Source organism: Alligator mississippiensis, chromosome 2, assembly GCF_030867095.1.
Source record: "Alligator mississippiensis isolate rAllMis1 chromosome 2, rAllMis1, whole genome shotgun sequence".
Classification (NCBI taxonomy): Eukaryota; Metazoa; Chordata; order Crocodylia; family Alligatoridae; genus Alligator; species Alligator mississippiensis.
In genome coordinates this window covers 2,407,660-2,427,214 of record NC_081825.1, presented here as the reverse complement: position 1 = coordinate 2,427,214, position 19,555 = coordinate 2,407,660, and the positions used below count along the sequence as shown (strand labels likewise).

The 19,555-nt window shown below is 51.1% G+C and overlaps 1 protein-coding gene and 1 pseudogene across 1 annotated transcript in view; both read right to left on the bottom strand.

Moving 5' to 3' along the window:
* The window catches only part of LOC132248240 (zinc finger protein 420-like), a 178,436-nt gene extending 167,250 nt beyond the window's left edge, over positions 1-11,186 (bottom strand). Inside the window, exons 1-2 of the mRNA XM_059721198.1 lie at positions 10,732-11,186; positions 10,428-10,632 (exon numbers count right to left, since the gene is read on the bottom strand). Coding sequence (XP_059577181.1) covers positions 10,428-10,632; positions 10,732-10,833 — 307 coding nt within the window. The 5' untranslated portion in view covers positions 10,834-11,186. The remainder of the gene's footprint in view (positions 1-10,427; positions 10,633-10,731) is intronic.
* Positions 1-19,555, bottom strand: part of LOC102575564 (zinc finger protein 883-like) — a 100,143-nt pseudogene that overhangs the window by 4,834 nt on the left and 75,754 nt on the right.

Sequence of the window (19,555 nt, the reverse complement as noted above, 5' to 3'; positions counted from 1 at the left end):
GTAGGGGTGAACTGTGCCCCTCTTTGGCAGTGAGCGCTGGCTTACCTGAGGCCCTCCCCACTGCCTTTGCTTGGATGCAGTGCATCTTTCCAGTGGCTCTTAAGGTCTCACAGCTCTGCAAATTCTTGCCTGCACCCGGGCTCTATCTAGGCTCTGCCCCTTCTCCACCCTCATGCCCAATTGGACACGATACCTGGCTCATGGCTACATTCTCCTTCTGCTTTTGGGGCCTCCCCTGACTCTCGTGGCATGGGTCCTTCTCAGGTCTCAGGGAGTCCATCTCACCCCAACTCCCTGGGGATGTCCGTGCTAGCTCCAGGTCTGCAGACCCTTCTACAGGAGGCTGCTCCTCAGCTCTGCTCAGCAGCCTGGCACCTCCTGCATGGGGAAGAGAAACTCCAGATTAGTTCCTACCCTGCTGGCAAAGGGCAAACACTTCTATTCTGTCTACTGGCATGGGCCTCAGAGCAGGACCTGGACCTTTGCATTGTGTTCCCTCAATAAATCAAGGTCTTCCTGCCAAGAACCCAAGTCCTGGGGTAAGGTTGGGCAGGTCCCTGTGCTGGGCTAATGTTACCTACTTGGTGAGATCAGACCCAGACTCTCAGAGTATCTGCCCCAGCTGTTCATATGAACACTTCAGGCCCTGCCGGGATAAGCACACGTGGGACATGTACTTTAGGGCAGTGCCTGAATAGCTTCATGCTCTAAGGGACTGAGGATGAAGCGGGGATGTAGAGCTGTGGTGCTCTCTTCTGAAAGGAGCAGGGCTGTACTTCCTGCCTGCTTCCAGGGAAAAGGTATTGTGCAGGGAATGCACCCCTGGAGCTTTCCTCTGCACACCGGTCCCAGATGGCATCCATTTCACAGGGTCTTCAAAGGGGCTAAGGCCTTGTCCTGAACTTGAACCAGGACTCTGTGCTGAGTCTCAGGCTTCGTGACACTTAAGGCCATGGAGGGGAAACAGGAAGTGGTGTTACCTGTCAGCTCTGTGTTCCTGAGGGAGCCCTGGCACCCAGCTTGCTGGACTTACCAAATACTTTTTCTATCCCCTCCCCCGCCACACCCCTCATCTAACCACAACTAAGAAGAAGAAAAGTTTAATAGGCATCATCGGCCGTACATTCCTCCATCCCAGTGTGGGAGGCCTATTTAAACTTGATTGACTAAAACTCAGTTGCCAGGTTAGGGAATGCTGAGGCAAGAGAACGAGTCAGATAGGGTATGGGTGACAAATGAACAATGGTTAAGGGTTCATCACAATACCCAGCCTGTTTCAGCCCTGACCACAAATGCTGTCATACTATGCCCAGGATGACTGGTGAAAGTCCTCCCCACAAAGTTTATGAACACTCCAAGTAAGCAATCCCCTTAACTCTGTTCAAAGACGACAGTAAGATCTGAAAGTCATGCTGAGCTGAGGCTTGTTCACAAGAGGTAAAACACACAACACCGATGCTGACTTCACAGTGCAAGCATAGCTAGGCCATCTGAGAAGCCCTTCCAGTATATCTTCTATATTCATAATAATTTCAAGCTGGCTCCTAGGTGTCCGGTTACTCCTTAAAACTTGATGTTTTTCCTGGTTGTTAATCAGTTTTTTTAGATGTTCCAAACCAGATAACCCATTGTTACTGAAAGAGGTAATTTATTTAAATTGAAACTCTTTATATAACAGGATTTTCCCTGTCAATTATGGCTTGGGACCCTCTTGGTTTACACAATTAAAGGAACGCTTTGAAGAGGCTGGACTAAGGGTACAAGAAAGCTGTAAAGCAGCAAACAGTGTGCTTCAAGAGTGAGAAATCTCTCTGACACCATCCGCTGCTGTTCTCGAGATGCTGGGTGAAACAGATAGTCTCTTCCATCGTGAGTTTAACCTTCAATGATTGTGTTGGGAACTCTGCCTGTCAACAAAACACCCGAGTCCCTTGGAGTGGTGAGATCCCAGCTCTCGCTCTCTCTCTTTCTTTTTCTCTCTTGGCATAGCTTTCTAAACCTGAATTTTTTAGGTAAGCCTGAGCTAGGTTTTCCCAGATACACAATTAAACCAGGGTAATATTGTAATTCTTTTTGTTTGTTTTCCCTTGCATGTCTATTACTACTAATACCATTGTACATTTCATATACATAGCAATAAATAACTTTTATAGTCAAACTGGTGGTAACTGGGTGTATTTTTCCTTCTCTGTTTAGGCTTCCCCACTTGCTCTGCAGCAACACTTCTTTTACCTAAGCCAAAGACCCCAGTGAAGCCCCAAAATCCTGTGGGGCCCACTCATCAAGAGGCTATAACTACTAGGACAGTTAGGGCAAAACACTGGGACGTGCCGAGTTTGAGAAACAAAGGGGATCAGCCTATATAGGCTGATTGACCAAGTTTAGGTCAGACGTGCCTGATGAACTAGATGCTGGCCCATGAGGGTGTCAGGGGCACACCCAGCCTGATTCAGAGGTATTCTGTTCACTTGTGTGCTTGTGTCTGACTGCATTTTATTGTTACCTTAATTAACTTATTTCTGGCAAGTGAGGGTGTCAGCCTGTACATGCTGATCAACCCAGTCGGGTCAAGTGTGTCATATTTATCTATGTGTGTGTGTGTATGCATTTAACTGATTTGGTGGCTGGAGGAACCCAGCCTCATTGAAACCAAGTCCTGCAAGATAGCTCCACTGGGGGTGCGGACTTGCAGAAGGGAGAGATACAGCTCCACATAGAAACACAAGTAACACAAACAGCACACTAATAGAATTACAAAGAGACTAGAAATGTACCCCTAAGAAATAGCAAATCCCAAAGTGATGGGCAAATCTGGTAATAGGGGGCTATTCTGGTGCAAACCATGGGGGATTCACTTTCCACCACAACCTGAAATCTTTTGAATCCCACCACTGCCATGGACCCATTTCATGCAGACTGAGACCATGATGAGACTGTTCCTGGGTTTCAGGTCAGCCTGACCAGAAGCAGCCAGGGACAGGCTCAGCTTCTTTCTTATCTCACAGGAATGGCTACGCAGAACCTCTGTGTACCATGCTGATTTCAATGGGGGACTACAGATCCCATAATGCCCTGGGAGAGGGCAGCTACTTTAGGCCGGGGAATTAACTCTTACATTGCTGAGTGAAGATAGCAACTTAAGATCATGGCAACCCATGGAAACTAGATCTGGGCTGAAAACTGAGACTGCAAAACTAATCATTTCCTAACATCTGTCATTAGAAGAAGAGAACAGTTGCTTCTTTCCATGCTGTTCAGTTCCAGAGAGTGGGAACATCACCTGCCTGGACACATTACAGCAGGGGTGGGCAAAATACAGCCTGTCTAGCCTGCAGCAGGTTCCTTAGTCCCACCTGGCCAACGTGCTGCCTGGTTGTGGCGCATACTGCTGCCCGCTGGGCATAAAGCGTGGCTGGAATGGATCCACAGCTGGGCTGGGTTTGTAGGTTGTCTGGGCAGCTGCAACCCTTTCTGGCTGTCGCTAGCAGGGCGCTGGACCCCACTGCTACCATAGGGCTGGGGGCAGCTGCCAGAAGGAGCTGCCCTACCCATGCTGCATGCCCAGGGGCGGTTGAATGCATCAAGCCTAGATGGAGCTGGAGCAGACCATGCTGGGGTTGTGCACTGTTGACAGTAGTGGAGCAGGAGCCGCAGGACATGGACTCCAAGATGAACATGAGCCGGCAGTGTGACGAAGCCATCAAAAAAGCCAATGGTACTTTATCGTGCATCAGCAGATGCATGACGAATAGGTCCAGGGAGGTGATACTTCCCCTCTATCGGGCGTTGGTCAGACCGCAGTTGGAGTACTGCGTGCAATTCTGGGCGCCACACTTCAAGAAGGATGCGGATAACCTGGAGAGGGTACAGCAAAGGGCAATTCGTATGGTCAAGGGCCTGCAGACCAAGCCCTATGAGGAGAGACTAGAGAAACTGGACCTTTTCAGCCTCCGCAAGAGAAGGTTAAGAGGCGACCTTGTGGCTGCCTATAAGTTCATCATGGGGGCACAGAAGGGAATTGGTGAGGATTTATTCACCAAGGCGCCCCCGGGGGTTACAAGAAACAATGGCCACAAGCTAGCAGAGAGCAGATTTAGACTGGACATTAGGAAGAACTTCTTCACAGTTCGAGTGGCCAAGGTCTGGAACGGGCTCCCAAGGGAGGTGGTGCTCTCCCCTACCCTGGGGGTCTTCAAGAGGAGGTTAGACGAGTATCTAGCTGGGGTCATCTAGACCCAGCACTCTTTCCTCCTTATGCAGGGGGTCGGACTTGATGATCTATTGAGGTCCCTTCCGACCCTAACATCTATGAATCTATGAATCAGACTCTAGACTGTTGTGGGGCGGGGACAGGGCCTGACTGGCTCAGTTGGGCTCAGGCAGGCATCCCCATGCACACCCACATACCCTTAAACCCTCCAACGGAAAACCCATAACCACACTATCCACCACACAATCATACACCCCAGAAAACCCATACCTAACCACACCCTCCCCTATACCCCCTAACATTCACACAAGACTCTACAAGAAGCCCCATTTACTGCTACATGCACACAACACACACACCCCACATCCTCCTACAAACCCCATGCCCACCCACACATCCCCACAAACCCACCATTCCCACTGACTCATCCACATATACCCCAACACCCTCCCCCATGCATCATATGCACACATCCACACACATACCCACAGCCCTCCACAAATCCCATACCCACACACCCATACCCCTTAGGGGTTCATCGAGAAGAGATTTGGGGCTCCCACCACTGTGTGCACCCCAGGATGGTGAGGGGGGGCAGGGCATATGCCCCCTGGATCCATGGTCAGCATTCTGCAATGGCAGCACAGGAAAGTCATGCAGCTTCCAAGTCCCACTGGCACCCTGGCCATGGAGTGTTACTGACAGTAGAGTTGGGGTGCGGGGTGGACAGACAGCCACAACTCACCTGGCAGCACGCCTTCTGATCCTGAGATTTCCCCATGGTCTTCATCATCACAGACCCAGAGCTCCACCTGTCCTCGCTGGACACTGCAGATTAAGTCAGGTGTGGGACCTCGATATCCTGTGTGGGCAGTGGTTAAAGAGCATTTGTGACTGGGTACAGGATGCAGAATCCAACTGGGTTTTGGGGAACGGATCCAATGAACTCAAGGTGCCTATTAGGGCCTTGATGGACAGGGGAGGATGGGCACTTAAGATGAAAGAGAAGGCACTGCAGGGAGAAGCCTTCAAGAGATAACAGTCCTTGTCACCCAGGTGGATGAGGAGTGGTCATAGGAAAGAAAGCACCAACCACTCCTGATTTAGAAAGGGCATTAAACTGACATAGTCACCAGGGACAGGTGAGGAAATGCATGATCCATGGATCTGTATTTCTGCACACAAATAATGACATCTCTCAGCTGCACTAAAAGAGGCACAAGAGGGACACCAGCTCATGAACAGTTAGTGTCAACCTAGTGAAGGGACACTTGGGAGGGGTTGGACGTGTTCAAGTCAGCAGGCCCAGATGATCTTCCTCCAAGAGTGCTGAAGGAATTGGTCTGTGTCACAGCAGAACCACTGGCATGACTGTTTGAGCACTTGTGGTGCTCAGGACAGGTCCCAGAGAACTGGAAAAGGGCCAATATGGTCCCTATTTTCAAGAAGGGGAGGAAGAAGGATCTGGGTAACTATAAGCCAGTTAGTCTCACCTCTAGCCTTGGAAAAAACTTTGAAAAAATTATTAAAGATCACATTTGTGCAAGTCCAGCAGGAAAAATAATGCTGAAGGGTAACCGGCATGGATTCATAGCAGGGAGCTCCTGCCTGAGTGACCTTGTTTCTTTTTACAGCTACGCCAGAAAATGCTTAGATGCAGCAGTCGAGGTACATGCCATTGATCTGGATTTTAAAAAGGCCTTCGATATGGTGTCTCATCCCATTCTCCTAAGTAAACTAAGAGGCTGTGACGTAGACGATTACATGGTCAGGTGGGTAGTAAATCGACTTATGGGACTCACCCAGACAGCGGTGGTGGACGGGTCGGTGTTGACCTGGAAAGGTGTGGGCAGTGCAGTCCCCCAAGGTTCGGTCCTTGGGCCAGTGCTGTTCAATATCTTCATCAGTGACTTGGATGAGGGCGTGGACAAATTCTCCAAATTCATGGACAACACCAAATTATGGGACAAAGTAAAAACACTGGTGGGCAGGGAACGGATTCAGGGGGTTAAGGACAGGGTGGACATGTGGGCAGCACAGAATAGGATGCAGGTTCACAAAGATAAATGCAAATTACTGCACCTAGGGAGAAGGAATCTCCAACACACTTACAGACTGTAAGTGATCAGTAAAGATATACGCACTGTATCATGCACTGGCAGGTGCATAACCAACAGGTGTAGGGAGGTGATATATCTTCTCTATGCTGCATTGGTAAGACCGCAGTTGGAGTACAGTGTCCCGTTTCAGGTGCTGCACTTTAAGAGGGATATGGACAACCTTGAGAGGGTCCCGAGGAGGTCTACACGTATGATGGTTAGGGGCCTGCAGGCAAAGCCCTACATGGACAGATTGAGACCAGGATCTCTTCACCTTCTGCAAGAAAAGGCTGAGAGGTGATCTAGCAGCCATCTACAAATTCGTTGGAGGGGGTCAGCAGGAATAGGGGATACTCTGTTTAGCAGGGCACCCCTTGGAGTAACTAGAAACAACAGCCACAAACTGATGGAGAGCAGAGTTAAATTAGACGTCAGGAAGAACTTTTTACGGTAAGGGTGGCCAGAATCTGGAATGGGCTCCAAGGGAGCTGGGGGTCTCCCCTACTGGGGATCTTTAAGAGGAGACTGGACACACACCTGGCTGGGGTTGTCTGACCCTGGCATGCTTTCCTGCCCAGGGCAGGGGGTCAGACAATTTTAGGAATAGCACAAGAAATCTCCTGAGAGGAGCAGAGGGAGCTTGAGAGGACAGGCTGTAAAAAACCCAGCAAAGACAGAGTTTCTGGTCTATGGAGATGAAGATGTTAGGAAAGGATGTGGACAGCAGCTTCCAGGGACCCCTAGGCAGACAAACTGGGATCACACAATGTGTACACGTGTTGCCAGAGGAGCAGTTGAGAAAACACATCATCTCCTATTGTAGCAGCAGAGGCTGGTAAGACTATCTATTGCCTTGTGCCAGGTCCTAACTAGGGGAGAAAGGGAATTTAGATATCACAGAACGGAGCATGCTAGGATTGTTAAATGTGTCTGGAGAGGACTCGCTAGGCCAGACAGGGAGGAAATCAGAATCTTCCTACAAGGAACAGCTCTTAGTGCATTCGTGCACAATGACCTGGAGTTGGTGTGAACGTGCTGAGAAGTCAAAGGGAGATCGTGTTGCCAAGAAACTGCTGCATGTAGAAGGACCAGGAGTCACAAGAATGGGGAAGGCACAAGTGAAGGCGGCTGGAGCAAATGAAGGAGGAGATCTCAGTCTGAAATGTGAGGGAGGCCTGATCACTGACAGGGCAGTGGGGAGGAAGGGCATTTAAACCTCCAGCCATAAATTCATGAGGATGAGACTGCTGAAACACGGGAGCGACTACAAAACTGCACAGTTCACAAAACTCCGGGGGAAGCAAGACCCAGAGCTTTACCCAGGGAAACGAGGGCTTGGTAATTCTTCAGCATCTGGTCCTGGTAAAGCACCTTGTCTTCATCGTCCAGCAGCTCCCACTCCTTCCTTGTGAAATACACAGCCACGTCCTCAAACACCTCCCGGAGCTGCAGGCACAAGCGTTGCACCATCAGTGTCTCCTAGGCCAGCTGCTCCCGGCCCCCACAGCCCTGTCTGCAATCACTGGTACTACCACGAATTGCAATCTTAGCCATGACAGGCAAGGGGACACAACTCCCCAGTCTTCAGCTGACATGTGACGTGGATGCAGCTGTGGATACAGGAGTTCAGGTGCCGGCTTTAGCCCAGCTCATCACGGTCTATTTGCTCGGTCCTTTGAGGCAGCCTGGGCAGCACATTCTGAGGCAGGGAGCCCCAGCTCCACGCACTGTAACCCGGCCTGCCCGTGTCAGCACCCCTGCTATCTGCACTCGGGAGGGAGCTCCTGCTAATGTAGCTAGGGCTGCAGCCTTCATGCTCTTCAGGTCTCTCTGCTCCCCAAATTCCTTACAGCACCCCGGGCTCCTCCTGCGCTCTGCCCTACCTGTACTCCCCACCACAAGTGAACCGGGTGCCCTGCTCACCTTCGAGCTCTCCTCCTGTTTTGGAGGCCTGCCCTGCCCCTTCTGCACTTGGCCTGGCTCAGGGGTCAGGGAGCTCCTCTCCTCCAGGCTCCCTGCGCACGTCCTCTGCAGCTCCAGGATCACCGGCCCCTCCTCAGCAGGCTGCTACTCAGCTCTCGGCAGGGTCCCAGCACCTGCGTGTGGGAAGGGAGTGCACATGTGAGCCCTGGTGCTGCTGGCATGGGGAAAGCCCTGTAAGTCTCCTGCACTGGCCTGGGACTGAGGAGACGGAGGCCACAGTGTGTGGAAGAGCGGGGAGAAGGAAGATGTAGAATCCCACAGCTCGTGCTAAGACACCTCCACAGGCATGAGGCTGGAGATGAGCCCCTGTAACTCTGTCCCAGTGTAGCAGAAAGCCCCCTTTTCCTCTTGCCTGCATTTGCTCTCCCCTCTTTGGATATGTTTCTCTTTTTCTACCTTTTCTTCCTTCCTCTCTCTTTCACTTTAAGATAAGGAATTGTATTTTAAAATTTGTATGTGTGCATTTTGTATCTCCCCTTGTATTTTGGTATTTTTATCTATTTGTGTGCCACGGCATTTGTAGCTTATATTTTATACTCCTCACCTTTCAACTTTCAACTAAATGTGTTTTAGTAAGTTATACATTGTAACATTGTTAACAAAGGCAGGAATCAAACTGCCCCTCCCTGTATCAGGCTGGCCTCTGAAAGAATGAGTGAATCAGTGATTGAATGTGTAACATGGAAGCAGGCAGCAATTATCACCTGGAAGCTGAACTCAACAGAAGACAGTGTAACAACCGGGAAATCTCTATACCTCACTGATCAAGGGCTAGAAGCCCTGGCCTGACTTAATCAACACCAGAGACCAACTTTTGGGCTGAATATCTCCAAATCGACCACTCCCAGAGCCCTATTCTAAATTCATCAACGGACTCCCAAACCTGCACGTACATGCGGACGACCCCTGGGGCTGACAGATGCTGTCCAGTAGCCACCGGGGGGGGGGGGGGGGAAGTCCCACGAGGGTCAATGACCCCTGGATTGGGCAAACCAGAAAACTGGGGAGTCACCAAAGTCTGCCAGGGACAGATAAAAGGCAGTGAAAAGTGACCCTCAGCGGCGCCCTCTTCATCTCCAACTCAACCAGACCTGTCCAGCCAGAAGGACCAGCCGGCGACCCCCTTCTGGAAGATAACACCACGCTGAAAGAAGCCTCAACGACAGACTCCAGTGCTTGTAGGATAGGTATACCTGACTCTGTAGCCTGCTACTGTGTGTGTGTGTATGTGTGTGCATGTGTGCATGTGTGTGTGTGGACCATCCCCAAGGTTTATGATTACAGTGTTTCAATCCGCCTAATAAACTAGAATTTTAAGGATCCCGAGTTGGACATTTGTAGCCAACACCAGCATGGGGTGGTGATCACGGCACCACGACAGCACCTGCAGGGCCATCGCTCCCTGGGAAAGCAGCTCAAGCGATGCTGGGGCTGTATCAGATCCACACGCTAAGGGCAGGGGAAGGGAAATGCAAGGTCGGTCTGCTCCTGGGCTGTGAAACGATTGCAGGGGCACCAGGAGAACAAGAACCACTGATCTGTGGAGCACTGACCCCACCACCATGCTGTGGAAGGGAGATTTCTGCACCGAGGGGCGGTGCTCATGCTGCGGGAGAGTGGAGACCCACCACCCCCTCCCTGCCCCTGGGATCGAGCCTCGTCTGGGCCACCAGCCTGAGTAGCTTTTGTCTGCTGACAGCTCCCAGGTCTGCTCCGGTTCAGGGGAGTCTGCAGCAGCACACAGGCCTGGGTTAGGTGCACCCAAACCATCCAGGTCTCATTTCTCCGTAATGTGCACCAGCCCCGTATTGGACAGAGAGCGCTCATGGGGGCACGAGGAAGGGGCAGTGAGCACTGATGGCTCAGACGTGAAGTACATAATAGCTATTATCCTGGCAGCACGATATTGCCCTTGCATGATGCGGCCTCTGTGTGCTGGGTGCTGCACTCATGCAGGGAGAAAGATCAGGGCCTCAGCCCGGAAGCAGTCCACCCCCAGCGATCACGTCTGTCCTGGCCCAGCCACGCAGTTATGAACATTGCAGCCCTGTCACTGTCAGAGGCAGACACCTGCGCGTCTCCCCCAGGCTGCAGGACAGTCATTCAGGCATCCGTATCTCCATCGTGGATCTCACCTGACTCCTGTGGGTGCTCCTCTATGGGGACGCGAGGTGGCTTGTCCTGAGGCCCCGGGGTTTCCCTCTGTCCTGACTCATCCAGAGGCCTGTCCGCAGGATGGGCCTTCGGCTGCTCCGGGCAGGGATCACCAGGGCCCTGCAGTGCCCCCAGGGGCTGCATCTCGTCGGAGGGCCCCTCCTCGACCTTCACCCTCACTGCGACCTGGGGACGAGGAAGACATGTCAGTGCTGAGCCGGGATGTGGGAGCGATGGGGCTGGGATGGGACGCTGTGCCAGCACATGGAGGTGCAACAGTCTCACCTGCAGCGTCTCATCCTCCCCCTGACCCGGCTGAAACCCCTCGGCCAGGGCCACGGCCTCAGCGCAGGTCTTCACACCACGACCCCGCGCCCGGCTCCGCATCTCATCCCCGGGGCAGGATGGCAGGCACTGCTCCAGCACCACCAGCTCCAGCACCTGCTCCTTGCTGCGGCGCTGGGGCTCCAGCCAGAGCACACGCAGCTCCCGCAGGCAGGCAGGCAGGCAGGCGGCTGCAAACCTCCCGCGGCCCCGCGGCTTCCCCGTAGCCCAGGCCCCGCAAACGGGGCCCCAGGTCTCTGGGCCGGGCAGGTCGTGCCCCGCTGCGAGCTGGGGGGGCTCCGCGGGGAGCCCGGCCGGCTCCTCCTGCAGCGCCTGCTCTCCTGCCGCCGCGCGCCGGGTCGCGGGTGGACGACACGAGGGCCGTGTCCAGCCCCGCAGCACCCCGCACCCCTCCCCCGCCGCGGGGGCTCCTGGGAGCTGAGCACGACCCCCCCTCCCTCAGGTCCTGCCTGCTCGTCGCGTCACACGTGACGTCACAGACCGCCCCCCCGCGCGTTAACCCGGGGGAGATGCTGGCGGACAGCACACCTGGCCGCGCCCGCTGCCCTGCGCGAGGGGTGCTGCGCTGCGCTGCGCTGCGCTGCGCTGGGAGCTCAGCCCCGCACACTGCCCCTCGCCGCAGAGGTGCGAGGCAGTCTTACAGGCGTTTGCTGTGCCGTTCAGCACCGCTCCCTGCTCCTCCGCGGGGACCAAACCCTCCCCTAGAGCCACCCCCTGGAAGAGGGGAGCTCGCCCTGCAGCCCCAGGAAGAAGCCTCCCCCCTCAGCTGCCGGCTCGCTCCCGGTGTGTGGGGGGGCAGCTTGTTCACGTGCCGCAGGCAGGAGGCAAACCCTGTGCCCTGCTTCGCGGGGCAGCCTAGGCCACGGCACTGACCCGGGCCCAAAGGGCTCCTTTCACAGAGCAATGCATAAACCAAGCGCAGCTGGCAACAGCTGACCCGCAGCGTGTGTTAGCTCCCTCCACCTTCTCCAAAAGCCGCCTGCCAGGAGCTGCGCCATCCGCCTGCACGGCATGCTGACCCGCTGCACCCTGGAGAGGACACTGGCCTCGCTCGTGTGAGCAGACCGGGCCTCCTCCACCGCTCCCGGCAGGACCATAAGCTACGGGGAAAAGCAAGATCCCTGCAAGGAACCAGCAAACTTTCTCTGCCTCCCTTGACAGGGGGTGGGAGGTGGAAGGGTTTCGAAACTGGCTGATCTCACAATACATTTCTGCGTGTCCTTAAGAGACGTGAACAGTCCCAGTGGCCCAGCCCACAAAACATGGGTTTGTAATACTTAGGTTCTGGAGCTTGAGCCCTATCGAGGGTGGAATTGATTCATGAGGCAAAAAAGGAAAAAAACAGTCAACCTTTGGTGATTAAAATCTAAGCATCGACTTGGAGCAAAAAGTACCAAAATGTCTACCTGCATCAGTGGTCCTGCCAAGAGACAAGGTAATTACAAGCCCCCCTGTGCAACGATTTCCCTTTCCCCTTTGTGTGATCACAAAGGACCAGGAATCAATGAGGAGCGGAGGTGAGGGCCATTCTGGGTGTGGGATTTTCCGCTTCAAACCCAAACACACACAGGAGCTGGGCTGTGGGGAAAGAGAAGAGGATCCAGTCATGCAACTGCTGAGGTCCATATCCAGAAGGGGAGAAAATAGACTTGAAACCATCTTCAGGTCACACCTAGTCCAAACCCCCTTCCCATGCATGGGTCTCTCTCACCTAGTCCTAAAACTACACAATCGCCCCTGAACTGCAACTCCCAGGCACGTTACCCACTGACACCAACAGTGCCCGCCCCGGCACCAGTCACGCAGGGGGAAGAGCGCTGTCAGTGGAGATATCAAAGGAGCGCAGTCATGCCTCCCTCTACAGAGAAAGGCAACCACCAGTGCTTCATACTCATCTGACCGTGGGTTTAAATTCCTTCCTGATCCCAAATTGACCTGACCTGAGTGCAGGGGCAAAACCCCTGACCCAGGAACCTTCTGATTTTATTGCCTGCAGGGGCATTGGCATGCATGATGCCTTTCCTAGGCATCTATTCCACTGCCTCACTGCTCTAATAATGGAAAGGTTTTTCCATCTATCCCATGTGAAATGACTTGGCAACCATTTCAACACATTTCTATATATCCATCATTCCCCAGTGTCTCCCCATAAATAGCAGTGCTCTTCTATGACAGACTGTTTGGGAGGAAGCTCACAATACTGAAAGCTATTTTCTGCCTGCAGGTGAAGGGCTCTCTGTTCAACGTAGCATCAAATGGCCTGATGAACAATGCCCTTGAGAGACCGACATATTTGATGACACCTAGCTGAATACAGCACACCCTGTGGGATTTCAACCCACAAACTCTGGCTGAGAATTTAATACCTTCTCCATTGGGCCACCAGGACTGAAAAGACTCACGGAAGCAGGAAAAGGACTTTCCCCCTCTATATGCAACTGTCTCTGAAAAGGCTGTAGATGGCTGCAGTCCACCTGCTTTATGCCTGACACTTATCTCCAACCCAGGTTTCGCAGACAGGACTCCCCGCTTTGTGACGGTGGGACTGTGTGACTAGATTGGCAGAAGTCAGGGCAGGGTAACACGTTGGAGAGTAACTCCTGCAGGGAGGCATAGGCTTTTCTCTGCAACGGCCCATTTCATCAGAAGCTGTGACCATATTGATCACAGAAACCATTGTCTGAAGAATGGCTGGGGAAGAAGAGCTAGGAAGCATTCTGAGGTCCCTACAAGTTGCTGACTGGAAATAGCAGCCTGCAGTGGCTTGCTTGAGTGAGGGTTGCCTCAATGACCAGATTGCAACCTTTGATGCTGAACCAGGCACATCATTTTATAAAACTATCAAATCATGCACTGGCACTCCTGGTATCTTTTGTGATGACACACTCCTGTGAACTTGGAGCCAGTGCTTGGCCCTCCATCAAGTCACAGGAGTGTCCCCCCTGAACTGATGCCAGACACGATGGCAACAGTGGGAGCCTGCACGGACTCCTGCAAACACTGCCCAGGCTTTGGAGCATGGATTTAGGAACATGCATCTTGTGCAGGCGCCTGTGAGGGGAGAACTGCCAACGACAGAAGAGACAGCGGGGACCTGCTGGGTGTGGGTGTGCAGCTGCAGGTTGGACTGAATGTCATGTTGGCTCCCTGGGGCTGGGAGACAGAAACGTGAAGCCCAGGCCTTGGGTCCTGGTCATGTCTGTGAAAAACTAGCCTCAACTCCCACCTGCCTGCACCCACCACCAACTTCTTCAGCCTTTGAGAAACACTTCTGCCACAATGCACCTCACCAGAGTGTGGTGGAGGTGCTAGTTCCCACTCTGTGGGCACTGTGGCTTAGTTAGTTAAAGTGCCTGTTTTATAAATAGTGGATCCTGGGTTCAAATCCCAGTAGTACTTGCTTTTTTTTTTCACCTTTCAATGAAGAGTCATGATTGGGCCAAAGAAATCTCATGAAGTTCAACAAGGACAAGTGCCAAGTCCTGCATTTAGGACAGAGCAATCCCATGCACCAGTATTGGCTGGGGGCTCATTGGCTCGACAGCAGCTCTGCAGAGGAGCTGCCCAATCCTCGAGTTGTTCTAGGTCACTGTGAATCCTAACCCTACCCTTCAGCACATCTACTACTCCCCAAGACTGGTGTGATCTGCAAACTTGCTGAGGGATCACTCTAGGCCATGGATGAAGATATGAAACAAAACCGGCCCAAAGACTGACCCTGGGACACTTGACTTGATGCTGGCTGCCAGCTAGACATCAATCCATTGATTACTGCTCTCTAAGCCCGGTACTCCAGGTAGTACTCTGTCCACCTTACAGTCCATCCATCCAGCCTGCACTTCCTTAGTTTTCCTGCAAGAGCGTTGTGGGATACCGTAACAAAAGCCTTGCTAAAATCCAGCTACACCACATCCATTGGCCTCCTCACATCCACAGAGCCAGCCATCTCATCATACAAGGCAATCAGGTTGTTCAGGCATGATTGGCATTTGGTGAATCCACGCTGACTTTTCCTGATCACCTTCTTCTCCTCTAGGTGCTTAGGAATGGATTTCTTCAGGATCTGTTCCATGCTTTTCTCCAGGTTCTGAGGTGAGGCCGACCCATCTGTAGTTCCCTGCATCCTTTTTCCCTTTCTTAAATATGGGCACTGTGTTTGCCCTTTACCAATCATCTGGGGCGTCTCCTGATCCCCATGAGTTTTCAAAGATGATGGTTAGTGGCTCTACCATCTCATCAGCAAACTCCCTCAGCACCCTCGGGTGTATCCTGTGCAACCCCACAGGCTTGTATATGTCCAGCTTTTCTAAAGTTCATAAGGGTACATGTACACACCATAATATTTGTCCTTTCAGGCACTGCAACTGTGTGTCTGTTTCCATGAGCGGGATTTCCTGACATATTAAAAGCCGTTTCAGCACATTAGAGTTAAACTGCTCGGATGTAGTTTAGTTTGGCTCACCACAAGTTCAAGCGCTGTGTTTATGGCTTCATTGCGTGCAAACAGAATGGCACTCAAATATGTGTAATTACCCTCTTTTTCCACCAGGTGGTGCTGAGCTATTTCCCCTTTTAGACCTTTGTCCACTAGCTGTCCTGCTATTTGGGGCTCTGGGGCTCCCGGGGTCAGATCACCCCAAGCAGGTGCTTGTCCAGTTTCCTCTTGAAGACCCTCAAGGTAGGGGAGAGCACTACCTCCGTTGGAAGCCCGTTCCAGAAGCTGGCACCCCTGACTGTGAAGAAGCTCTTTCTGATGTCCAGCCTAAATCTGCTAGACAGATGTATAGGTGTCAGAAATATCCCACCGACTTTGTACCTCTAGCAGGGAGGTGAACAAGTTGTTGTTTGGACTGTTGGCTGGGAGAGCTGGGAGGATTGAGTCTGGAGAGGAGAAAACTGAGTGGGGATTTGATCACAGTCTGCAAATCCCTGCAGGGAAGTGGCAGAGAGGCTGGAGAGGGGCTGTTCTCTGTGGTCACAGGGGACAGGACTAGGAGCCATGGTCTCGAGCTGCAGCAGGGGAAACAAAGGCTGGAGATGAAGGAGGAACTTTGTGGCTCCAAGCAGGGCTAAGCATTGGAACAGGCCCCTAGAGACACGAGGGAGTTTCCATCCCTGGCAGTTCCCAAGAGCAGGTCGCACAGATGTGTCTGGGATCGCGTAGTGAGGGCTGGTCCTGCTTTCAGAAGGGAGCTGGACTAGATGACCATGTAAGGGCCCTAACAGCCTGACTTTGCAATAGTCCTGTGATCCTAAGCTCCCAGATAGATTCTCGCACCGTTCCTGATATGACCCAACAGAAGTTAGTGGAAATCTTGTCAGCCTCTGCTGCTACGACACATGGACGATGCACTTCCTTAACCCTGCCTCTAGTGACATATGTACACGTGATGTAACCCAGATACCTCTACCAGGGTAAGTGGAAGCTTCTGTCCAAATTCCTTCTTAACATCTTCATCTCCAAAGACCAGATACTTTGGCTGCTTTGCTCTATTAAGACCTGTGTTCTTTGGCTCACTCTGCCATTCTCAAAAGTTTTCTTGTCCTCCTCAAACCCCTCTGCAGATCAGGCACTTATCACTGCTATATGAATTAGGTTAGGTACGGGGCCTAGTGAAAACCAATTTTCATTTCCAGCGGATCTCTAGTACAGGGGCTTGTTCTGGCTTGTGCACAGGGTTGAGATACTTATTTTCAAGAGGTCAGTTTTCTTTTCTCATGCTTTTTTTCTTTATTTCCCCCAGAGAATTTCCTTAGGGAAGTGCTCAAATGCTTTCTGTAGCAAAAAGAAGACCATACAGACCATTTCTACACTAGGGGATTTCACATGCTCTGAAATGTCTCTTTCCGTCTACTTCTAGAATCATAGAAATAAAGGGCTGGAAGGGACCTCAAAAGATCCTTGGGTCCAAACCCCTGCTCTGGGCATGATTACTGCTGAGTTCAAATGATCCCAGCAAGGTGTCTGTCCAGTCTTCTCTTGAAGACTTCCAAGGTTGGGGACTGCACCGGCTCCCTGGGAAATCTATTCCAGATTGTGGTCACCCTTACTGTGAAGAAGTTATTCCTTACTTCCAACCTGAAACCATCCTGTAACACAGGGTGGGCAATTATTCCAGCTGGAGGGCCACTTAATGAGTTTTGGTGAGCTTTTGAGAGATGCATGGGTGGCCCCACCCTTTGACAAGTACCCTGCCACTTAGTCGCTATCTTGAAATCAGCAATCCTGCCCCTGACCTCTGACCTTTGCCACTATAAGTCCCTCCTCTTACCCTTAGAAGTACTCCTTTGGGAAGGGGGTTTGCCATCTTGGAACCAGACAAATAATAAATTATATACTAAAAGCCAGCAACTGTAATAACATTAATATTTTCCAGATTCATGTGCATTTGAGGTGTATATGTTGATTCACAGATTCACAGAATTTTAGAACTGGAAGCAACCTCAGTCAATCATTGGGTCCAACCCCCCTACTCTGGGCAGGAAAGACTGCTAGGGTCATATAATCCCAGCCAGGTGTGCATCCAGTCTCCTTTTGAAAATCCCTAGGGTAGGTGCCTGCACCACCCACACTGGGAGTCTGGGCAGAGAAACTAAAGAAGTTTTTCCTTATATCCAGTCTGAAACCTTCTTCTAGGAGTTTATGATGATTGCTCCCAGTTGTCCCCTTGTGTGCTTTGGTGAATAGTTACTCATCTAGCCCCTGATGCTCTCCCCTGATTTATTTGTAAGCTTCCACCAAATCCCCCCAAACTCGTCTCTTTTCTAGTCTGAACAGTCCCATATCTATGCTATTGTTCATTCCTCGTCCTTTACTTTTTGGAACAATGCCGCCTTTATGGCACACCCTGATGCATCTGTTTGTAGGAAAAATGACTCCTGAAACTTTGGCATATATAGTGTTAGGGTAACAGTATTTGAATCTTGGGGAGCACTGGATTTGTAGCTGAATAAAGGCTTTTTTTCTGTTTCAGCAAAAGCTGCTGACCAGAAGACAAGATGATATATTAAAAGTAACTTTCCAAATGCTTAAGTAAGCAGTTCCCTAACCATGGGATAGTGTGCAAGATGCATGATTCCTTGTGTAAGAACAAGATGCAGCCCACCAGCTATTGTCAGGAGATAAAGCAGAAGAAAGAGCTTGGAGATAAAGAAGGCGTCAGCAAGAAACCAGAAAGAACCAGCAAGTGACCGAGAGAAACCGGGGTCAAAGTCTTATGCATGTGCTCTTAGCAGAAAGCCATGTAAATGAATGAAATGCATAGGCAATCCCATGCTAATGAAGTAAACAGTAAACATAGGCGGAGCTTGAGATGGGAGGAGAAATGGGTGGAACCCGAGTAGGAACACAGGTGGAGTGAATGTTAATGAGCACGGACCAAGGTGTATAAAATGTAAAAAGAACTAATGATCAGTGCAGGTCCCTGTTTGTTGTTTTTTTGGGGACCTTTGCCGGAAGCTGTCTCCATTCTAAATAAAGCTGTTGCGAGCAATGTGTGCAAGTAGCGTTTGCTCCCTGCTTGCTTTGGATAACGAGTAACAGGACCCATGAGCGATTAGATCATTGTCTCCCGAGTTGTTGGACGCTGAATGGAGTCGGGGTCTAACCTTTTGGCATAGTTGGCAGGATCGACACACATTTGGAGGGAACTGATCATCCTGATCCTACCAGGGTAAGGCCTAGCATCATATTAGGTTCTCCTTGGCTGCCTCAGCTATCGTACCCCGTTTCCCCAGTAGCATGGCAGTGGGTTCAGAGGCTTTTCCTCTGTGTGTGTAGGGTCAAGGTGACCTCAGTGGTTTTTTGTAAGCTGGGTTAAACGGAATGCGGGTCTGGAGTCCATCTAGCCTGGCTTGGATTACAGCCCAGAGTTGGGTCAAGGGAATTTTAAGTAAAGCAACTGCCCTCCAGGCTTTAGCTTGGAGTTTTCAAGATTTCACCTCCAGACTGTTAACACCTAAGAGGGAGAGTCTCAGAGTAAAGCCTGCATTCTGGCTGGATATACCTTAACTCTGATGACAGCTCTGGGCTTAGAAGATATAGAATTGTTTGATTGTCTGTATCATTGCTTCTTGTCCGTGCCCTGTATCAATAAATTCACCCATTATCAACTGGCAGTTGTTGTGGTCAGTCTGAGAGTTGTGTCCGTCCAGAACAAAGGTATAGGTGCTGGGTTCAAATCCAGTCCAACAATTGGCAACTCCACCAGGACACAAGAGTAGTAACCTGACTGATCAGAAAATGTGTTGATGCAGAGTGATCTGTTTTAGAGGGGTTAGCTGAAACTTGTAGTCAAGTAAAGTTATATAGGAAGTAACTGAAGTTCTAAGTATTGTGCAGGAGATGTTGTTTGTTGCTGCTGACCAGGAGACCTTGTTTGTCCAGGTCAGGCAGACTAATAGAGTATAAATATATGATGTGGCCTGCTTAGAATTAAGTAAAAACCTCCTGCTCTGTTTACAATAGGAAGCTAGAAAGTAAGGTAAGTAATTACTCTGCTACAAAGGCTGTGTGAATAAACAGGGTCCTTTGAGTCTAGGGTCCTTAGGAAAATAATTACAGTCTTCTGTTCAGAAAGAGCAAAAGCTGGTGTGTTTGCTGTGAAGTTTGTAAAGTGTAAGTTACCAGTGCAGGTTATAGCAAAACAAAGTGTTATACAGGCAGTAGAGCTGCAGAGAAATAAAAAACAGAGAAATGTGAGACAGACACTCTGGAATCCTGTGTGCATCAGGAAATAAAAGCAGAAAGAACAGAAAGAGACAA